Source organism: Ipomoea nil, unplaced genomic scaffold, assembly GCF_001879475.1.
Source record: "Ipomoea nil cultivar Tokyo-kokei standard unplaced genomic scaffold, Asagao_1.1 scaffold1026, whole genome shotgun sequence".
In the NCBI taxonomy this organism is placed as follows: Eukaryota; Viridiplantae; Streptophyta; class Magnoliopsida; order Solanales; family Convolvulaceae; genus Ipomoea; species Ipomoea nil.
This window is the reverse complement of record NW_017617454.1, coordinates 151348-173307: the sequence shown is the minus strand read 5'-3', so window position 1 is coordinate 173307 and position 21960 is coordinate 151348. Positions and strand designations below refer to the sequence as shown.

Here is a 21960-nt window from a genome sequence, read left to right as displayed (position 1 = left end):
GGGCTACGTAATAAATAAATATATCTCACGTTTTTTTAAAAATTTTAAAAATAAAATAAAAATTAATTAATTTTTTTTTAATTCTTTAAAAACTATGACTATCCATTTAAAATGGTAATCGGAATACCATCACACTATATAGTAATTGGTAAATAAATACAAATTACCAATTTTTGAATTTTATATTGAGTAGGTACGTAATGTGAATGTAGTCAAAATTTAATTAATGTGATTTTGAAAAATATTAATATATTCTTCTCCCAAATATATTAATATATTTATAATAGATGCATGGCATGCTATTCAGATTTCAGAGTCGCCTTTCATCCGATCCGTGTGTGTACGGTATCCGTTCAGAAGACTAGACTTTGGTTTCGTAGTCAAACAAAAACATTAAACATCTTCATCATCATCATCATCTTTATTTTGTCTAACTATATATCTGATCTTTCCACAGCGCAGCTTACATGCATATATAGATTCTCACCAATTCAACTCGACCTTAATTACCTTCCTACATACCTCTCATCTATTTAAGCCATACATACATTGAATAATAATTTGTATGTGTGAGGTAGAGGTAGGTGTTGGTGTTCATTATTATATTTATATATATATATATTTCAAAACCAAACCCACCTACCTGCAGCGCCGCGCCCTTTAGCTTGCTCCGATAGGATAGATTTCCTCTCCATCTATCATCTTCTTCACTAAGTTACGTTAGTTGTTCATTCCTCGATTGGCCGGCTTGCACCACACCTACATATACTACTACAGACCACGACGCTACTATACAATTAAGTAGGCAGATCAGATAATGGGGACTCTTCCTCCTAACCACCTTATCAACACCACCTCCAACACTGTAACTTTCTTCAACACTACTTATATATGCATGCATTTTTTTATAAAAAATAATTTCTTATGCATATGTATATATGCAGGTGCAGAGCGATGAACGAACAGCAGAGCAGAAAGCAATTGATGAATGGCTTCCCATCACCTCTGCAAGGAATGCAAAATGGTGGTATTCCGCTTTCCACAACGTCACTGCCATGGTTGGCGCCGGTGTCCTCAGTCTCCCTCATGCCATGTCACAGCTTGGATGGTTGGTAATTATATTGTTATGAAATGAAATGAATGAACGAACTAAGATTTTGTTAATAATAATAATGTATCTGCGCGCATGCAGGGGACCTGGTGTTGCGGTGATGGTGGTGTCTTGGATTATAACTCTATACACTCTGTGGCAAATGGTTGAGATGCACGAAATGGTTGAAGGCAAACGTTTCGACAGATATCACGAGCTGGGGCAGCAAGCCTTTGGTCAAAAACTGGGCCTCTGGATCGTCGTCCCCCAACAGCTCATTGTTGAGATCGGAGTAGATATTGTGTACATGGTTACCGGCGGACAATCCCTCAAGAAGTTCCACGACGTCGTCTGCCAAGACTGCAAAGAGATCAAACTCTCCTATTTCATTATGATCTTCGCCTCCGTCCATTTCGTCCTCGCCCACCTCCCCAACTTCAACTCCATTTCCGGCGTGTCTTTAGCTGCTGCAGTCATGTCCTTGAGTTACTCCACCATTGCTTGGGGGGCTTCGGTGGACAAAGGAGTTCAAGCAGACGTAGAATATGGGTACAAATCGTCGAGCACGGCAGGGACAGTTTTCAACTTCTTTAGTGCACTGGGGAGCGTGGCATTCGCGTATGCGGGTCACAATGTTGTGTTGGAGATTCAAGCTACTATCCCTTCTACACCTGACAAGCCTTCCAAGGTTCCTATGTGGAGGGGAGTGGTTGTTGCTTACATTGTGGTGGCGTTGTGTTACTTCCCCGTTGCCTTTATCGGCTACTGGATGTTTGGCAATTCTGTGGAAGACAACATTCTCATCTCCTTGGAAAAGCCTGTGTGGCTCATTGCTATGGCCAACATGTTTGTTGTAATTCATGTTATTGGAAGTTACCAGGTATCCTACCTACCTACATACCTTAGTTAGCTATCCTATACCTAGCTAGTATTAATATTAACATATATACATACATACTTGAGTTATAATATAACATAATCCATCCATCCATCCATCTCATCTCATCTCCTCAATCATTTATATATATGTTATGTAGATCTATGCAATGCCGGTTTTTGACATGATAGAGACAATGCTTGTTAAGAAACTGATGTTCAAGCCTACTTGGTACCTGCGTTTCATTACTAGGAACATTTATGTGGGTAAGTATACAAACTCCCATCCCATCCATATATATTCTATATATACTATTACATACAACATCACAACCTTAGCTTCAATTAAGTAGTCTCAATATCTACCTACATACACACACATCAATTCTAACTTTTTACGTAAAAAAATATTATTGCATTGCAGCACTCACAATGTTTATTGCTATTACCTTTCCTTTCTTCGACGGGCTTCTTGGATTCTTTGGAGGATTTGCTTTTGCCCCAACAACCTACTTTGTAAGTTGCTACTGCACTGCTCTCAGCTCTGATCTGCCCTTTCCATTCATAGTATGTATATGATGGATGGATTATAACATATTCTTAATTTGCATAAATGCAGCTCCCATGTATCATGTGGCTGGCCATCTACAAGCCCAAAAAATTCGGTCTTTCTTGGACCATAAACTGGGTATGTGCAGCTTTAATTTAATTGATTTGATATGATATATGCACCAGTAGCTACCCGTTTGTTTTGCTAAATCCAATACATATATACAGATTTGCATTGTTCTGGGGGTTCTTTTGATGGTTGTAGCACCCATTGGCGGCCTAAGAACCATCATTGTACAAGCCAAGACCTACAAATTCTACTCTTAATTTAATTAAGATACATCTATCTCATCTCACCTGCTGGACTTCCCCAAATACCAGGCTCATTAATGTTCACGGGAATATCCTGTAAAAAGCTACGCTAGCTGCTCAACCAACAACTTACACCAAGGAAATCTATGTTTTTTTTTTAAAATAATAATATTACACACATACAGAGACGTCCTGTTCAAGTAGCTTAGTGCTTTTCTAGGTTTGATTATAGGCCGGCTGTGCATACATCTTAATTATATAGTTATGCCCAGTGTTTATACTTTATAGTATATACTCAAGAGTGAGTTTTGGAACTACCTTAAAATCACAGGATTGTTTTTGTTTTCCTTGTATCATTTTTGGTCGTGTAATGTATGCAATTCAGGAGTGAAGTAATATTGGAGTTTGGATGTGTTAATGACTTAATGTTATGGTAAGCGTAAAGCATGAGTTACTTATAAAATAGATGTATGGTCAGCTATGAGCTAACTGCTACTATATATTCATCATCGAGTTACTTATAAAATAGATGTATGGTCAGCTGACTGCTACTATATATTCATCATCGCCATCAACAGCGTAGCCTAAAAAGTAAAAAATACACACCATAATATAATAAATATTCAAGCATTTGGAAAGATGCAAACAAAGGAGCTAGGCATTGCAGTTTGCATCCATCTATATACTACTACTACTACTACTGTACTGTATGGGTAGAACTGGGGAAAGTTGCAACTGAGAAATGAAGAACAGGCTAGGCTATGGTAGGAAACTGAAAATGATATGAAGAAAGACCATGTACCTTGGCTCATTGTAGCAACCTTCAACTTGTTTGTTGAACAAACCTGCCTGCAATTTTCATCCATTCACAAACACCTCACATTGGGTTAGAGGCCTGAGTTCATTCTCTATTTTGGCAGTGCAGATTTTTGCAATGCCAGTTTTTGAGATGATGATGATGATGATGGAGACTCACTCACTCTTTTAGTCAAAAAAGATGCATGCATGCATTTCAAGCCCTGTAGTATCCTCAGATCAGGTTCATAACACCCCCCCCCACCCCCCACCATATATGTAATATGTGGGGGTTACTATGTACATCTCATCCAACTATATAGATGTGTTGTTGCTGTGCAGTGTGCACATGAGGGTTGAAACCAATTATATTTGTCTGATGATGCATCTTAATTTCTTGGTGACACCTTAAATTACAATGTTTGCTGCCATCTCTTTCCCTTTCTTCGCTGGATTTTTTGGAGGATTGGATTTGCTCTCTCTCCAACAACATACACACTTTGTAAGCAACCCAAATTTCATTGTCACTTACAAAATGCCAGTTCGCTTCTCAGTTAAACATTAGTGTTACCAACTGCTGAAATCCTGATCATTATATTGCAGCTTCCTTGCATTATGTGGCTGCCTGGCTGGCTATAATCCAAAGAACTTCAATTCCTCTTGCTTAACGTATTTCAGATTTGCATCATACTCTTATAACACCACCTATTGGAGGCCTAAGGAATATCATAAATAAAGAAGGCAAACAACTATAATTTCTATTCCTAAGATTGACAGGAAGCAGGGAATTATATATACGGAGTATTACATTGCAATACTAGATAAATGTCAGAACACTAGAACTGGCTGTGTTACCATCCTGTTATCTTATTTGAATCTTTAGATTGCTAGAATCTGGGAAGACAGACATTAAAAACATAATAAATATCTTTCTTTCTTTCTTTCTACAAGGTAAGATTTGACACACAGAGAGATGTTGCAATGATTTCATGTCAAAGGTTACTCATCAATTCTGAAACATTTTGGCAAAACTCATCCTATCCTATGCTATAATAATACCTTTCTCTAGCCTACAAAGATGTCTGGAGCCGGCAAGGCAATGTTAAACAGTTTTTTTTTTTTTTTTTTTTTTTTCCTTCCATACACTTATTTCCTTTCAAGTAGGAAAGAAAGAACAAAAATTTGCATGGGCAATACCTTCTACTCACGCCAAAAGATCAATATACCCAAAATCAAAAGCATCAGTGATTAAATATACCCAAAATCAAAATCAGAGAGGTGAGTGTAAATTGCACCTGCAATTCATTAAATTGAAGCATACAAATACAACAGCAGATAAATATAGACCATTAAATTCAAGCCAGTGAAAGATTATTAAAAAAAAAAAAAAAAAAAGTCAGTGTAGGTAGTATAAATAGACCTGCATTGATTTGTCTGTCTGTAAGAAACTAAGAATACAATCAATCATTAAGCTCAGGGGTGGCGGTCTTAAAACTCTATCTAGATTTTTTGTCCCCAAGCTTTAGAGTTTTTTGTCTATACAAGTCGACCCAAAGGTTAAAAATCCAGAGGATGCTGACAGAAATTGCGGTTAGAATAACAACAATCCATGAAATCCACATCCATCTGGGGATCACAGTATCGGCTGCTCCGCTCAAAAAAGACACGAACATTTGATACATAAACAGGGGCCCGGCGAAACCTCTAACAACAGAATAGAAAGCATAAAACGGAGGGGACAGGAATTCATACAGTTTGGCGGCGAATTGGGAATCCGATTTTCGAGCGGCGGCAAGAGTCCAGGTGTTCTGGCAGAAACTGGTGACCTCGGCGAGGACTAAGAGCACTAGAATGGCGTATGCGCCGTGGCAGACAACGTATCGGCAGGTGAGGAAAACGAACAAAGTGGCCAAATGGTGGCCGATGAAGAGAAGGTCGGAGGGGTAGAAAATCAGGTAGTGGCAAAGGTCCATTAAGAAGTAGGCGACGCTGAAATCGAGGACCAAGCCCTGGAAGGGGGTGTTCCGGGAGTGAAAGCTCCGATCGGGGTCGGAGAGGATAGCGGCGGCGGCTAAGAAGACGGCGGGAGTACCGTGGGAAAAGGAGATGGCACAGCTGGCAGCTTCGGGGCGGAGCATAGGTTTCCAATTGCGGAAGATGATGAAGTAGGCAATGAGGTAAACGAGGAGGAAAGCTGCGAAGAACAAGGGGAGATTAGGGATACAAGTAATCCAACTTAGAGCTTCCATCATAAAATTAATTTCCCACAACTCCGAATTCCGATCTATCCGTTCGTATATGCTCTGCAATGCAACGCTATGCTTGTCGTGGTGCTGTTGCTGGTGATTAAACCCAGGCAGGAATGAATGCGACGAGATAGGTGGGTATATGGTATATATAGATATTGAGGATGCGATGGATGGGGGTTGCAACTATATTCTCCCATAACTTGAATTCTTAACCCGGCCCGATAGAGCATTTGCTTAAATACTGTCTACTTAATTATTGGACTAAACTTGTACGAGTAGAATTGTAATTATACTATACTATAGTTATTGACTCGTGGGATAAAACCAAACCGATAAAATGTATTTCGTGTATGACTTAACTTGGAGTTTTTGAAAATTTTAGATTAATGATACATATTGCGGCGTTGTGAATTTTTGCACGGTGGGAGTTGTTTGTGTGAGACTTTAGTCTCTTCTCTTAAATACTGTATACTTAACTAGTGAACTAAACTCATACGAGTAGAATTGCAATTATACTGTACTATACGTTTTTGACTTATAAAATCAAACCAAACCAATAAAATGTATATAGTGTATAACTTAACTCGGAGTTTTTGAGAATTTTAAATTAATGATACATATTGCGGTGTTGTGAATTTTGCAGCAGCTGTGGGAATTGTTAGTGCAAGTCTAATCTAATTCTAATTCTAATTCAAGTGTGTCTCCAAGTCTAATCTAATTCTAATTCTAATTCTAATTCTAATATATCCGATTCCTTCCTTCCTATTCCTATTTCCTAACAAATCAAACTGCACATCTATACCTAACCAATAATGTCTCCTACTTCCTTTCCACGATAATTTAATGATCCTGCAGTTTTGGGCTTCTACGTTATTGCGATTTGATTTTGCGCCTAACTCTCACCTTCCTTCCCAACTACAAATTATTAACTCCTACCCTATACTGCACGCTAATAATTAATACTCAATTGTAGTTTTAGTTTTACTTGGGAATGGGAGAACTAGGAACTAGGAAGTAATGCTTCATTTAGATTCGGAATATTATTGTACAATATTATTATTATTGTGTTACACATAAGGATGGGAGGGAGCTTAGTTAATTTCTCCTTCCTCAATATCTTTTACTCCATTGTTTAGTATGCAGAGTTGTGGTGCCTCCGCCTCACATTCTTCTTCCTCCTCCTCATAGTCTGCTTTCATGAACAATCCAAGTTGTTCCAGAGGGTTACTGCCACTTCCAAATTTGAAACTGCCTAACCCATCTTGTGAGTGTGAGTGTTCTGGGCTGGTCTCCTCCGCAGAGGCAGAGCTAGGAGGCAATAATAATAGCTCCGGAGCCGGAGGGCCTACCCTTAACATCTCCAAATCTTCAAGAATCCGGGAATTCTCGTTGATTTCAACCGTTTGTTCCATCTGCACAATGTACACATGCACACTTAGCACCTTTCGGACCCATCTAACATAATATTTAGTCCGTTAAGTTTTTAACTCACTTTCAGTAATGCCTGCCTTGCTGCTTCTCTCTCAACTTCTCTCTTTTTCTTGGCCTCCGCTGCAGCCTTCTCTTCTGCTCGTTTTTGAGCCTCTTCAGCAGCCTTGGCTTCAGCCTCTAACCTAGCTTTTTCTGCTCACAACGCATCACCAATACATGTTCGTTACCACTACCACTGCATACAATCATATCCTTCAAGGAACTACACCACTTATCATACCATAATACAATCAACAACAAACCTTTCCTTCTCTGCATTTCAATTTCCACCCTTTCACGCTGCAGTTTTTCTGGATCCCCCTTCTCAACCTGTCAACCAAATCAACTCTCAAAGCATCATGCCAATCAATAAACAAATACCTTAAAGAAGATGTCATAGTAAAACAACAAACTTGACCAAGTGCCTTCTCTCGAGCTTTTAAAATTGTGTCTGCAAATCTGTTCTTCAGCAAAGCAACTCTATAGAGCTTTCCAGGAGATGACTGCCTCTCATTCTCAGTTATCTCCCCTAAAATTTAAATGATGATGATGATGAGATGGAACTGTAACTACAAGCAAATGATTCCCTCATTTCTCTTTCTTACTACCTTGTTGTCCATCTAGCTCAACAGAATTCATTTTCTCTGAACAATGCTCAAGCTGGTCCAACTCACTCATAGATTCTGAAAGAGAACATGATGCTGAAATTAACCACACATAAACTTTAACCTATGAATGCAAAGAAAACTATGGATAGCAATGAACTCTGAGTAAGGAACAGCAAATGAAATACACAGCCCACTTTGATGGAGGTTGGGAAGAATAGGGAGAACTTACTATTGCAATCAGCCACATTATTACCACCTTCCTTACCATCTATGCTTGCTGGAGAACAACTTTGATCCTGGGAGAAAATAGCACTATTTTAGTTTCCAAATTCGCCCTGACTATTACCAGCTCACATAATGACGTACTGTCATGATGTTACATATTAGACTTCAATGTAGCAGACTACTTTCATGATATAAAGGAATAAGTTCACCTGTTTCACATCAGCAAAGGCTTTTTGACCTTCAGATGAGCAGCTAGAATCTGAATAAGCAAGATATATAGAGGATGAAATCATATATTTGTGCTACAGAAAACAAAAGTCAAGGTATTAGTGCACCCCACAATGCCCTGGGGTCAAATAGAACACGGTATTCTGACTAAAGAGTCACATTAATAATGAAATATCTTCCACTACTATACAGCCACTCAAGGTCACCTTTTACGGTTTTACCTAGGAACCCAAGGCAAGAATTAAAACATAAGGCTATCCTGCTGAGGGTTCTTGCTTTATTGGCACGGAGGAATTGTTATGAAGAGGAGTAGAGGACAGATAGAGGGGCCAATTTCATCTATGTGATAGGCATATTTTGGCAACTTTCTATGTAACTGGATAATAGGGGTAGGAACTTTGCCATCTATAGATTGGGCATTTTCACACTGCACCAACTATAACTACATACCTTTGCACTTCACTATACTACTTCCCCCTAATTGACACTTGCCAATCTAGTAGACATGTCTTCATTCTTCAGCAAAGTTGTCTTTAATATATTTCTCAAAAAAACACAGGGAAAAAAGCATGGAGTACATTAAAAAGCATCATCTATGGGCAAAATAAAAATATGTGCTCTTTCTCCACTATGCTTAAAATTTGTGCCTAAAGTAAATAGGGCAAACATTTTCAGTCAGGATTGAAGGAGTAGTAGTTATGACTTCATGTGCTCTAGTTTATCTAGCACTCTAATCTCTTTCATATGGTGCCTACGTAAAGGAGATCTGTTAGTGATATTTTGAATTCAATCAATAACACACTTTCACATGGTACAAGTGTAGGAAGATCCTAGACGCTAAAACCCCTCCACCCTCCCCCACTCCACCAAAATAAAAGAATTGTTGTGTTCTAATACCAATTTGATCCTAACCCACAGCAAGATGAGTTGGTCCAATTTTAGACCCTAGACACTCATCTTAAACCTAATAAAATTTGGATGACATATTATAAATCACATTCAGAATTCCTAACTCCAATTTTTCAGTTCAGAATTTGAGCAATCTTGTCCAGCACATTATACCTAATCAATGAATGGAAACAGTTGCGACTACACTTATCTCCATAGCCAAAGTGGAATTTTTTTGTCACTGTCAATCACAAACAATGATATTGTGTACAACATGAATGACCAACCTGATTTGCCAGTAGGAACCCCTACATTAGTACATTCATTGACTTGATGGGTAATTTCTTCTTTTATCTCAACTGGGGGATAACTTGAGACAGGAAGCTCATTTCCACAAATATCAACCTCCTCCCCGACAAGGTCATTACCTGTAGATTTAAGATGAGCAGTAAGAGAGACTATTTTCAAGGTAGCATGATATAAGATGAACATTAAACCGCATTCAAGAAATAATAACCTCGATCAAGTTGCATGGATGAATTGCTGAACCCTGATTCATTTTGCAGCTGAAATAAACATTAGAGGAATGTTCATTCTTAGTTGCCCAACCCCAATCACAGGAGCGCATTTCAATACACAGAAAGATTACATGTAATATAAAAGAATACCTCTATCTCACAAGGCTCTGCTTTTGCATTGTCTGGCTTTTTCTCTTGCAGAAAGACATCTAAAAGCTTGCGCAATTTGAACAATGTATCATCACTGAGAACATCAATATCAATCTCAATCTCATCCTCTCCAGCTTCTACTCCATTTGAAGTTTGTTCCTTAAGAAACTCAATTATGTTATCTGATAAATCTCCAAGTGAGGCTTCCAATTCTCTGCTTAATTTATCTTTATCTTCAGCAGACATCCTCTGCTTGGGAGGTTCTGGTGTTGCTTTGTGATGAACTGGAGAAACTTTCCTTTTTCGTGAAGAAGGTATAGGCTTAATTATTTTGGTTTCTTCACACAAGACAATTTTTTTTACTGGAGATTCAGCAATATTTTCAGGGATTTTTTTCTCAATAAATTTCCATCTCATTTCAAAAAACTTGCTCATGGTATCAGCCATGAAGTGCACATCATTCCCAGGTGGATTATAGGTCATGGCATTGGAGAAAGTCAATCTCACATCAGCAAGGAAATCCAACGGACTGGAGTACTGACCAGAAGAAAGCTTCTTCTTTATCGTTCCCAAATCCATAGGTTGTTTGATAACTATTAAATAATCAGGGATTTTTAATTTCACTACATCAACAGGTTCATTAAACACCCAACCGTGCTGATGTGTCATTAACTTTTTCAATAAGTTCTCGCATTGCTTGAGCAATGATGCATTCAGATTTGGTTGTTCAGAAGACTGTTTCACAGGCTCAAGTTGCACTGAGGTACCTGAAATCCTGCCCTGAGATTTCTGAACAAGAGAGTTAGAGTTCGATTTTTTTCCTGACTTTGCAGATCTTTTGATGTTCCCAGCAACAGGTGGGCCTTTTGTTGCATTACTACAGCTAAGGATGTCACTGGATGATGACACAGTGACTGCGCTTGTCCTGTGCATCTCAATTTTCTTCTGGAGCATTTGAATCTGCTCAAGTTCATATCTCAACCGCAATACTAAGTTCTTTCTGTCAGATGGAGAGAGTTTAAATAAAGGTATAAGTTGGATGGGCACAGCAAAGCCATCACTTGCAGCAGAGTTCAAATTTATCCACTTCCTTCCAGGGGCCATTGAACACTCTGAAGCTGCAATTTCTGTATCAATTCTCCCAGAACTACCTGAACCTTCTGATTCGTAATTATTTGCAAAAGCAATAGAATTTCCTCCTGAAAACCTATTCTTCTTCTTCAACATCATCGTTCATGAGCATACACTCAGCTACTTATACCCAACAAGCGCCAGAAATGCCATGTCTTTGCATGACTCTGATATTCCTAGTTTCTGAAATTAACCACAACACCACAAATCTCAAGTATTTGGGAAACAATTATTATATCCTAAGTAAACCTAAATTTTAGTTTGGGTTTAAAACTCTAATAAACAAATTAGTATTCCAAATTGATTTCTCAATGTTGGATTGAGTTCAATTTAAAGACTAATATTGAGAGAGAGAAAGGCAGGGTAATGAATGATTAGTGAACATAAGACAGAAAAAGCCACCTTAATACACAATTACCTAGGATTGAATCTCCTGCACAGGAAAAAATATTGAGCCAAGGAGATTCTTGAGAGAGCAGAAGCAGAGCAGCAAACTAAAGTAATAAACTGAATACGAAACCAGATAAAGCTTACAACTCGGTGAATCAGAGGTTGCACCCAGACACGAAGCAGAGAAGGAAACCCTAATTGGCTAAATTCAATCCAATTCCTAAGCTTGAACAGAAGTGGAGAGCGGTAGAAGATAAAATGAGATGCAGAGACGAGAGAGATAGTGGGTTATGGCGAACCCTGGGGAGAGAGTAGCAGAAATTGCAGAAGCGAAGAGCGCGATCACAAGCTATGCGGCGGCGAAAGCTTCCACGGCGAAAACAGAGTTTGTATTTCCACCGCCCTTTGTGTAAAATATTGACCGGTCCCGTAGATTTCGAGACGAAAGCAGCACAGCACCGCCAGAACCCGCAATCCACGCGCTTTATTTACTGAAGGAAAATCTGAAATGATGTTTTGCCTAGCATTGCCAATTGACAAATGGCAGGCAACCCAAAACGATCACGGAATTGATTACCATTGGCGCCGCGCCACTGTATTATTGACTTGACTCTCATGGGTTGACCCTATCCATGAGGGCAAATTATACCATGAACCATGGAGACGAGTTTAAAAATAATTTTTAAATTCTGTATTTGTAATTAATACATTTTATATTTGTAATTGAAAATTTATGTATTTGTAGTTATGATGTTAGCAATTATAAGTCAGATTTTATATATATAGTTAACACATTATATAGCTACAATTGATAATTTTTATATCTGTAATTATCATATTATGTGTCAGTAATTATCAAATTATTTATTATTTTGTTTATACATTACATAAACGGTTAATTGTACGTACATATTAAGTTAACAGAAAATATAGAATTTTTGTATTATGATTCACAATGTAATATAAATTCTGGTCCTTGAAAATTGATCCATGAGAGAATATCAATATGGACCTAACTCTCACGTATTTGCTTCACTAGAATTACAGTTTAGTCCCTCCAAACTCAAAAGAAAAATATTATTCATACTCCTAAATTATACTCTTAATTTTTACTCTCTCTCACAAATTTTTGATATTGATGTTTTCATTAGGACACACAAGATAAAAATAACTAATCACTAATTATAACATAAGAGAGTAAAAATGATGAAATAAAAATAAAAAATACATGTAATAGAACTCCTCCCTAATACACTTCACTAATAACCATCGATCCTCCAATAATTGTACTGTATTGCTCTACGGTCTACGATTACGCTATATAATTTCATTCCAATTCTTTAAGTTAAAAACATTCGTAAATTTTTTGCACTAGAGCAATTTCATTTGTTATCTCAATGCACTTTTTTTATTATCCTTTTTTGGGTGACACGTGTAAAAAATGTTAGTTCTTATCTTGTTGTGCTATGTGGTCGCACTCGAACTATTAAGACTTTAGATTCTTCCATAATAATAAAAACCAAGTTACTGATCTTGGATCATTGAGTCACTCGAATACCATAACCCAAACAAAAATTAAAGCAAGATGAATCAATTAAACAAATATTAAAGCAAGATGAATCAATTAAGCAAATATATTATCTTTATCATATATGAATTTTATAAGCACTTTGGCCCTTTATAAAAAAAAATTGTTTAGTTTAATTTTTCGCTAAATATCTCTTATCCAATGATGTCGTGACATGTAATAAGTATAACCATACAAGGAGGGTGGCCAGGGTAGGGCCCACCAACACCCGCAATTTGGCGGAGTGGATGGGTCGCCAAAGCCCACTATCAGCGGGCACATGCTAAAAAATTTGTCAATTTGACGAGCCTAACAAGGGTCGCATCGCCTTAGGTTCGTAGGTTACCAAATTTTAAAAAATTAAATAAAATAAAAATCAATATAAAAAAGTAATGTGTATAGTAAAATAATAACTTGGATAGTTTAAATATATATTAATACATTTTTAATTTGTTAAACACAATAATAACTATAAAGTATTACATTTTAATAAAATAGTCAAATACATAATGCATTAATCTATAAGTGAATAATATATCATTTATACAATGTAGTATTATTCATTACCATTATGGCATCCCGGTTACCATTCTAAATGGGTGGTCTAAATAAATAAATAAATAAGAACAAGTTTGATTGGCGTGAGTGGCCGTGCATTTTCGTCACTTAAGAGAGGTCGGGAGTTCGAACCCCCTTTCATATTGGGTCGGTGGTACAGACTTAAAGGTGTCTCATACAGTTAGAATATGCTTAGGAAACCTCGTGGTTTGACCAACAAAAAAAAAAAAAAGGTAAATAAAGAAGTGAAAATGACACTTGAATTGTTTCACTTTTAGAATTTTTGTCCATGTAATAAGTTAATTTAAACAAATTTAGCTCCTTAATTGTTCATAATATTTCACTTTTAATCTTTATTATTATATAAATTGTCAAACTATGTTAACAAATTAATATAACTCTTTTTTATAATGTTATTTTTATAATTTAGAATCAATATTTAGTGTTAAAAGTAACGTTCGCATGAAGAGAATGAAGTTTTAATCATGGATATTGCTTATAAATGACAAAAATAACCTCATAAAAAAGATTTGCTAATGGAATTTGATAATTATATAATACCAAGGACTAAAAGCACACCATAATGAACAATTAAATAACTAAATTTGTTTAAATCAATTAACATTGACCAAATTTTCAAAAATGAAACAATTCAAGGAACAAAAATTTTATTTCTCCAATAAATAAACACACACACACATATAAATCACACTCCTATATAGCTTAGCTAGCTTATAAGCTTAATCAATTCATTACTTGTTTGATAAGAATTTATATAGAGAGAGTTACGTTACAATGAGAATCATTCTTTAAGTGAGAACGTAAGAACCAACATAAATGCACACAGTTTTCTCCATAGTAGTGTGTGTATTATGTGTTTGAAATATTAGATTGTAAGTATTATATTCATGTAATAGTTTGCACGTTCTAATTTAAGGAGTGATTCTCACTTGAATGCAAGTATATATATATATATATATATATATATATATATGTGTGTGTGTGTGTGTGTGTGTGTGTGTGTGTGTGTGTGTGTGTGTGTGTGTGTGTGTGTGTGTGTGGAGACTTGAGAGGCTAAAGATATATGATGTGATAGCTAGCTAGCATACGTAGACGATGACAATGATCTGATCAAATCTGATAAAAACATGTGCTTTGAATTGGCTAGTACGTGTTTCTAATGGAGTATATACTGTATACACACATAAATATAAAAACATATATAAATATTTGCACATCATATATATTGTAGCTGTGGGTTTTAATTTAGCATGCGGCATATATATAATATGTACAAACAAGCACATCATAATATCATATCTCTGTGCTTCAAACATATATACACGTTGTGTCTGTCTGTCTGACTGGCTGTGGAAAGTAACGTAACAGAGCAATTTTCAAGCTAAGCAAATTAAATGGATCAATAATTAATATATGCATCCATATCTTATACTATATATGTTACATTATTGGTGTGGCATTCTAGGCATCATTATCAGGCAGGCATTAGATACTGTTCAATTTTCAATTCGATATATAGATTAGTATGTAGAAATTAGCAATGTAAGTAAAGGATGGCATGGGATTGGATATATATATATATATATATATGAAAGCAAGCTAGGGTAGGGTGTATCAACACTTAAAAAGTTATTGCACAGTCATCGATTATTCAGGATTTGGATGGCTTAGGGTTCCAAGATCCATAATATATATATATATAATAATAATAATATTAATTACCTTTGCTGCGTTGCGCTTGCTGCGCAGCGCTGCTTGGTGATAACTTAGAACGGATATGGTAGCTTAGGGTCGGGTGTAAATAATTTTTTTGTTTGGATGATGAGATGAGATAATGAGAGTGTAGGGCGGATCGGATATGATAGGATAGGATCGAATTCAACGACCCAAACAAAGAGCAGCTTCGGCATCAAACCTCCATGCAAACCCACCAAACTCCATCTTCCATACATCACACGGCATTGTCTGTGTGTGTTTCCCAGTCTGCCGTGTGTAAATCACCCGAACCGTGCATGCAAAAGCCGCTGGCAAAGATGTACGTATTTTATCCTTCACCACCAGCCGCGCCACCACTTCCGCCGGCGGCCCCCCTCCGCCGTGCAGCGGATCCACCATCCTCCGGTAAGCTAGATTCACCCACTGGACCCGATCCAGACCGTCCGATATCAGTCCCGGACACGTGTCAATTTCCAAATTCTTCATCTTCTCCATGTCCGTATCACCTATGCTTCCTCCTCCTCCTCCTCCTCCGTCCTCGTCTACCCACGTCTTACTCAATCCCTCCACCATCACCCACGACTCCACCACCCTCAGCCCCATCCTCCGATCTGTCTGATCCGCCCAAAGAGCCGCCGCGATATCGTTGTTCCGATGATTATCGAAATAATTATTCATCCACAAAGGTCTCTCTTGAGCTGATGATGATGAGAAATTCAACATCTTCTCAAAAGATCCCTTCTTTGGGGAGTCTACGGCAGTACTAGTACTACTACCACTACTTTCCGGCAGTAACTGAAGGGTGAGCAGCAGGGATGTATCCACCCGGCTAGGGTTTCTTCTCTCTTCTTCTTCTTCTCTATTATTATTATTATTATTATTATTCCTACTGTAACTCCTGCTCGCCGTCTTCTTAACCCTAACGTACTTTCTCTTGGATCTCCGTTTGGTAACATCATCCGTCTTGTTGTCTTCCTGTGCAGAGCCGGCGGCGACCGGTTTGGGTGCAATCGGACGGAATTTGAGCATTATCCGATTGAGTATCGTGGCGTCCCGATTGGCGCGTGGGAATCCCCTGCCGTTTCCGACGTCCATGGCTAGCGCGGAGCTCTGATCTCTCCCTCAGCGGTTACGTTGTTGGAGCTAAAGAGTGAGGTTTGCCCGGAGGCGGAGCCGATGGAACGATAATCATAGTTACAAGCAGTCTCCGGGTGAAAAAGGAACACGTGTCTATGGTAACCTCAAACAGTGACGGAACGTGATTGGCGGGCACAGATCAGGTGGGCCCCGCCTGATAAAGCAACGTATCCATCGAAATTGAAAACGGGTGCTCCGATTGGTGCGAATGTGGTGGCCAATGGGAGGCGGGACACGTATCCTGCACTCACTCAAAACCCACGACACGTATGTACTTTGATACAAACAAAGTGGAAATTTTGCTTTTGTTGGCAGGTTCCAGTAACTGGACGCGTGGCCTTGGTATTAGTAAGTAGGGTTCTTCACTTATTCATATTCTTACGCGCCAGATTCTCCGGTGCCGCTGCCGACATCATTATATTAATGTAATTTGTCGGTTAGCTGCCTCTGATTGGGGTGGGAGAAGATTTTTTCTAAGCACAGGGTCCATAATTAGGAAACCTTGGTCACGCGCTGTAGGTGAGGATGGGGTTGAAAACAGGTACATGCTGTGGGCATGGGAGCTGTGTCGCGAGACCACGTGGATGGTCCGATGATGTTTGGGGCCCAACAAAAATAAAAATAAAAGGTGATGTCAGTGTGCAAAGAAAAACGAATGCAATTTATTGGATGATGAGAAAGAAAGTTGGAAAGGAAGCCCCAATAGAATCTTAATATGCGTGCAGTGGCTTCCAGGCACCAGCCATGGGATGGGAGGTGGGTTGTTTTTGTTGGGTGTAACCAGGTTTTCACCCCCTCGGATACATGATTAATTCTCTGCTAAATTGTAGACACATCTTTAGGTGAGACAACAAATCTGAAGATTTAAAGCTGTTTTATATTCAAAGCTATCGAACTCTTGACTTTTTGATTAAGAATGAGCTCTATATTCTCTTTCACTTAACTACACCTCATGTTATGGGAGGGGGTAGTTGAGTAAGGCTTATCTCCTTCACCTCAAGTTTTTCTATCTTCTCTGATCTTCTGCAAAACAAAACACAAAACAAATCGATCATCAGATGCCGATCGGTAAACCACACCTCACATACATACGTGCATATAATTTGTTGTACTTGTTCTCATATAATATCATTATTATATTGTTAGTAAGAGGGATCAACACGTTAATACACAATTTGTTTTTTGATAAATAGATACATAAGGTTGTATATATGCCCGGTGCCCGGCCTAAAAGATTCTCTCTCTCTCTCTCTATATATATATATATATATATATATATATATATATATTCGAATATTATTGATTCTATTACAAGGTAGTATCTGTTCTATACTTTCTCTAACTATTGTAGCACAAAGACCGATCCTGTGACCTTCCCTCAAGGAGAGCCACATAGGTGCTATGTGAGCACAAGATGCTTGACGACTCTTTCTATATATATATAGGTTTAGAAACTACAAGGTCAAGGCGGCCAACGAAGAATACTATATACATGGGAGTATAGAATACATGTGAGAGCTGAGCTGATGAGGGCCAGGTACGATGTGGATGAGGACATGTGTTAGTTGGATGGATGGATAAGTATTGTATATAATAATTTTGAATTCAATGATGGTAGGTAATTAAGGTCCCATCACATATATTCTATCTGTTCTTCAGGGGCACCCATATATACATCTCACATCGATCTTGCTCCGATCCTTCCCCATTACTATATCTTATCTTCTTCTCTTTTTATAAAATAGTACGGAGTATAATACATACTACTTCATCCCTTTGTTTATATTATATTTGACATCTATCTTTTATATGTGACACCACATTAATCAGTTACATTTCATGTTCTCAAGTAATATATTATTGACAATAAAGTAGCTAGTAACGTTACGTTATGTTGTTCAATTTTAATTTAATTTACACCATATCCTAAGTCTTACATTTCTAACCTGGCTATGAACAGTACAGCTGAGGTTGCAACTCAATAGTGAAAATTAGTTAATATATAAAATTAAGAAAAAAAAATATATGCATGCATGGATGATATATAATAAGTTGGTAGCTAGCATATATGCAGATGGAGTACACAGTACGGTGCATGCCGCCTAGCTACTAATAAGACAGGTACTGCAGCAAGCTAAGCTTGATAAATATATAATCAATACTAATTAGATGGAGTAGAGTAGAATTGAGTTAAGATGTATATATACATGCAGGCCGGCACACATATATATACGTCATGTTATTGAATTGATAACAACAATTATATATGGAATAGTGTTAGAAAGCTAAGAGATATATGGTTGAACTTACAGGAGTGGGGGCGGCCGGCGGCAGCGGAGGAATTGAAGCCTTGAAGGTGGATGGAGTTTGATACTATCTAGCGGCCGGAGCATGGGCATACATATATATATATATATATAGTGTTAGTCTGCCGGTGGGCAACAGTACAGCTAGATATTTGAGTATGTGTGTGTGTGTATCTTCTCTCTAACGCAGCTATATATATCGTGTCGAATGCTAGAATATCTAGTAAGTTGTTGGAGTTATTCAAGTTTTATTAGAATTGATGATGAAGTGTACGTGTGAAAGCGTTATTATGATGGATGTGCAGTGGGTTGCGTGGAAGATTGTGATTTGAAGTAGTGAATCATATAATCGAGGGGATTCCCATTCCCACTTCCACGTGAACACAGATGATTGCTTGTAAAGCCCGCTTAAAATGGGTACTATACGTACGTGTACTTACTATCGGAATACTAATAGAAGAAGCTAAAAGCTAGCTAGTTTACTTAGACTCATCCACCTCACCTTGGTTGTCACCTTAGATAGAGGCAAATTTCACCATGGTTCATGTATTAATGTAGTTCATGAACTAAGTATCATTCTAATTACATTTCAGTTTTATTTGATAATATTTTTTTATTTTTTAATTTTATTTTTTACAAATTATTTTTATTTATTATTATAATAATATTAAAGTATCATTTTAATTCTACTATAGTTTTATTTGACAATACATTATTGTATGAACTATATTTTGTAGTTTCATTTTTCACAGACGCTAGTTTAATTATAATAATGATAAAATATTACTTTAATCATATTCCACGTTCATTTGACTATATATATATATATATATATATATATATATATATATATATATATATATATAGGCGCGATCTCGTGCAAATGGCCGCCCAGGTGCGAAATGCAAATCAATCAGCGCGAGCCACGTGTTAACATTCATTGATCGGGTGCACCTACTTTCACCTACAAGTGCATGTAATTTTGCCTCTACTTTCACCTACAAGTGCATGTAATTTTGCCTTGTTAACATTCATTGATCAGGTGCACTTAATTTCACCTACAAGTGCATCTACTTTCACTTAGGTGCACCTAGATCTGGACACGTGGCACGTGCTTACTTCTGAAATGCCGGTCTCCATTGAGCAACTTTTTGATTTTTTGAGGGCGCAGTAGTTCATCTTTGGAGATGATTTTTTCCAGCGACCGAATCCTCAGACCTGTCGGCGTTGATTGCTCGTCGTGGCGGAAGGCTGTAACACCCCTTTTTTCTAAAATCTAAATCCCGATAAACAAGCTTATTATATAAGATAATAAGCATATAACTTAGATAACTAAATAACCAACCAAACGATAAACTAAAAGGGTGTCATCGCCACAGTCACCACTCACGATAATTGCATAGGCTACAAAACAGCTAACCAAACTAGAGTCAAAAGCTCTACAAAATATCATAATCGTGGGGAACAAACCCGGGTGACTATGCACCATCAAAAAGGTAGTTTACTATAAAAGGAAAAGTACCGATCTAGTAACTACCACGACTAAACTACGCACTATACTACCATCGTGCGCTCTCAAGTACTGGGCCCACCTGAAAGGCGTTATAAAACAAGTAGGAAAATAAACTCGTTAGCAAATCAATGTCAAGTATAAAACCACTCAACCCAGTAAAGTACTATATATATATAGGTTAGAAAACATTTCTCATTCACACGCAGTCTCAAGTATGAATATAAACAGTTACAACACTTAGTCAGCAAGTCTCAATAGATATACATAAACACTTTTATATGCTTGCAACCTATAACTCATATAAACATGCTTTAACTCATAACTCATGCTTAAACACATTCACATGCTATAAGCAGATATCACCAACTAAACTCAAGCTTATAGCATTTAACAGACCAAAAATCTTAGTTTTGAGAATTCATGGTTTATACCTTGAGCTTTGTCTTCTCTTGTGTGGATCCCCTTCCTTACTTTCTCAGAGGTTACCACCTTCACCACCTATTTTCTTCAAACAAACATAAATACACACAAAGCTTAAGGAAAAACTCAGAGATCGGAAAGTAAAGATGGGTAGTCTAAGAGATGAGATGAATGAATGGAGAAGATGAAGGCAGATGCAACTTACTGTGACTTCTTCTTTCTCTTGGCAGATTCCTAAGGTTTGGAGTGGAGAGGCAAATGGAGGCCGGGGATCAAGAGAAATGCAATGGAATAGTGTTGAATTTATAGGGGTCCAAAACCCTGAGTGGAAGAATCATTAGCAAAGAGGGCAAAAGGGTAAAATGGCTTGTTCAAAATATCAGACATCCTCTTTGGCTTTGTAGAAATCATCAGGCTTCATCTCTTTAACATAGGCTAAGGCTTTAAAAAATTAATTTTTATACAACTTTGGGGTCAAAATAGATTTTCTATAAAATAGTTTCTAATTAGAACATTTGGTTCAGGTTTCACAGGTTCCTCTCAGGTTTAACTCAGATTGACTTTTTGGGTCAAAACTTGGTACATAAATATACCCGAAACTTAGGATTTTTCGAAATAAGCTATTTCTTGGTGTTGAATTGATTTAAAATCTCGATTTAAAATATTTAATTCATACACTGCTTTTAGAGAAAAAAATGAAAGAGTAAAAAAAATTATTTTTGAAATTTATAAAATAGAATTTAGGAAAATTATTTTTGGGTTGTCACAAAGCCAGTCTGGTAGTGCGCGCGGCTCTGGTCGCAGTGGTGGTGGCACTCCATTGTTTCAGGCGGTATGATCCTCAGCCGGCTGCTGCTCAAGCTCATCTTGCGGCCTCGGGTTCTGGTGTTCCATCTATGCCTCCGTGTCTTGGTTTCCCGACACCGACGCCACACATCACGCTACGCCTTCGGATGCTGGGGTGACTGAGTCTAAGCCGTATCACGGGGCGGAACTCTTCGTGTGGGCAGTGGCGAAGGTTTGAATATTTCTCGTATTGGCCATGCCCGTATTCCCTCGTCTAAATCTTTAGTTTTGTCTAACGCTCTTATTGTTCCGCGATTGTCAAATTCGTTATTATCCGTTCAACGTTTCTCTCGTTATAATAATGTCTCATTTGAATTTTTCCATGATTTTTTTGTTGTGAAGAACTTGGTTACCAAGGCCATTCTGCTTAAGGGTCCTAGCTCGGGGGGTCTCTATT

General features: G+C 37.6%; 4 protein-coding genes and 1 long non-coding RNA gene across 11 annotated transcripts; 2 read left to right on the top strand and 3 right to left on the bottom strand.

The window, feature by feature from the left end:
* The first annotated feature begins 755 nt into the window (after nucleotides 1–755).
* On the top strand, nucleotides 756–3183 carry LOC109180315 (lysine histidine transporter 1). 5 transcript variants are annotated; one of them, XM_019329821.1, is made up of 8 exons: nucleotides 756–865; nucleotides 945–1108; nucleotides 1193–1970; nucleotides 2128–2233; nucleotides 2391–2482; nucleotides 2586–2654; nucleotides 2744–2880; nucleotides 2956–3183. In XM_019329821.1, the coding sequence occupies exons 1-7, from the start codon at nucleotides 818–820 to the stop codon at nucleotides 2840–2842; spliced, it is 1356 nt and encodes a 451-aa protein (XP_019185366.1). In that variant the 5' UTR covers nucleotides 756–817; the 3' UTR covers nucleotides 2843–2880; nucleotides 2956–3183. The 5 variants fall into 5 exon arrangements, with proteins under 5 accessions (XP_019185366.1, XP_019185367.1, XP_019185371.1 ...); XM_019329822.1 differs by having other exon boundaries at nucleotides 2744–3183; XM_019329825.1 differs by having other exon boundaries at nucleotides 769–865; nucleotides 951–1108; nucleotides 2744–3180.
* A 1825-nt stretch (nucleotides 3184–5008) lies between these two features.
* Nucleotides 5009–6025, bottom strand: LOC109180316 (TLC domain-containing protein At5g14285). Its single transcript, XM_019329827.1, has one exon. It carries the CDS (start codon nucleotides 5872–5874, stop codon nucleotides 5119–5121), a length of 756 nt encoding a protein of 251 aa, XP_019185372.1. The 5' UTR covers nucleotides 5875–6025; the 3' UTR covers nucleotides 5009–5118.
* An 852-nt stretch (nucleotides 6026–6877) lies between these two features.
* Nucleotides 6878–12048, bottom strand: LOC109180311 (transcription factor GTE8). Of its 3 annotated transcripts, none has more exons than XM_019329815.1 (11): nucleotides 11508–12008; nucleotides 9959–11272; nucleotides 9808–9856; nucleotides 9578–9718; nucleotides 8384–8433; nucleotides 8179–8245; nucleotides 7950–8024; nucleotides 7755–7870; nucleotides 7605–7671; nucleotides 7364–7494; nucleotides 6878–7283 (listed from the first exon to the last, which is right to left on the bottom strand). In XM_019329815.1, the coding sequence occupies exons 2-11, from the start codon at nucleotides 11186–11188 to the stop codon at nucleotides 6963–6965; spliced, it is 2247 nt and encodes a 748-aa protein (XP_019185360.1). In that variant the 5' UTR covers nucleotides 11189–11272; nucleotides 11508–12008; the 3' UTR covers nucleotides 6878–6962. The 3 variants fall into 3 exon arrangements, with proteins under 3 accessions (XP_019185360.1, XP_019185361.1, XP_019185359.1); XM_019329816.1 differs by having other exon boundaries at nucleotides 11624–12008; XM_019329814.1 differs by having other exon boundaries at nucleotides 9959–12048.
* Nucleotides 12049–15503: 3455 nt separating this feature from the next.
* Nucleotides 15504–16064, bottom strand: LOC109180199. Its single transcript, XM_019329688.1, has one exon. It carries the CDS (start codon nucleotides 16062–16064, stop codon nucleotides 15504–15506), a length of 561 nt encoding a protein of 186 aa, XP_019185233.1.
* Nucleotides 16065–17241: 1177 nt separating this feature from the next.
* LOC109180437 lies at nucleotides 17242–18261 on the top strand. Its single transcript, XR_002054076.1, has 2 exons — nucleotides 17242–17320; nucleotides 17924–18261. It is a non-coding gene; the product is annotated as an uncharacterized LOC109180437 (long non-coding RNA).
* Nucleotides 18262–21960: the final 3699 nt, after the last annotated feature.

Coding starts and splice junctions, on each gene's coding strand:
- LOC109180316 (XM_019329827.1), bottom strand. CDS start 5,874: ATGATGGAAGCTCTAAGTTGGATTACTTGTATCCCTAATCTCCCCTTG.
- LOC109180311 (XM_019329814.1), bottom strand. CDS start 11,188: ATGATGTTGAAGAAGAAGAATAGGTTTTCAGGAGGAAATTCTATTGCT. Junction 8,434..9,577: donor GGTTCCTACTGGCAAATCAG/GTTGGTCATTCA, acceptor TTGCTTATTCAG/ATTCTAGCTGCTCATCTGAA. Junction 7,284..7,363: donor CAAGGCAGGCATTACTGAAA/GTGAGTTAAAAA, acceptor TACATTGTGCAG/ATGGAACAAACGGTTGAAAT.
- LOC109180315 (XM_019329821.1), top strand. CDS start 818: ATGGGGACTCTTCCTCCTAACCACCTTATCAACACCACCTCCAACACT. Junction 1,109..1,192: donor GCCATGTCACAGCTTGGATG/GTTGGTAATTAT, acceptor GCGCGCATGCAG/GGGACCTGGTGTTGCGGTGA. Junction 2,655..2,743: donor TTTCTTGGACCATAAACTGG/GTATGTGCAGCT, acceptor ACATATATACAG/ATTTGCATTGTTCTGGGGGT.
- LOC109180199 (XM_019329688.1), bottom strand. CDS start 16,064: ATGTTGAATTTCTCATCATCATCAGCTCAAGAGAGACCTTTGTGGATG.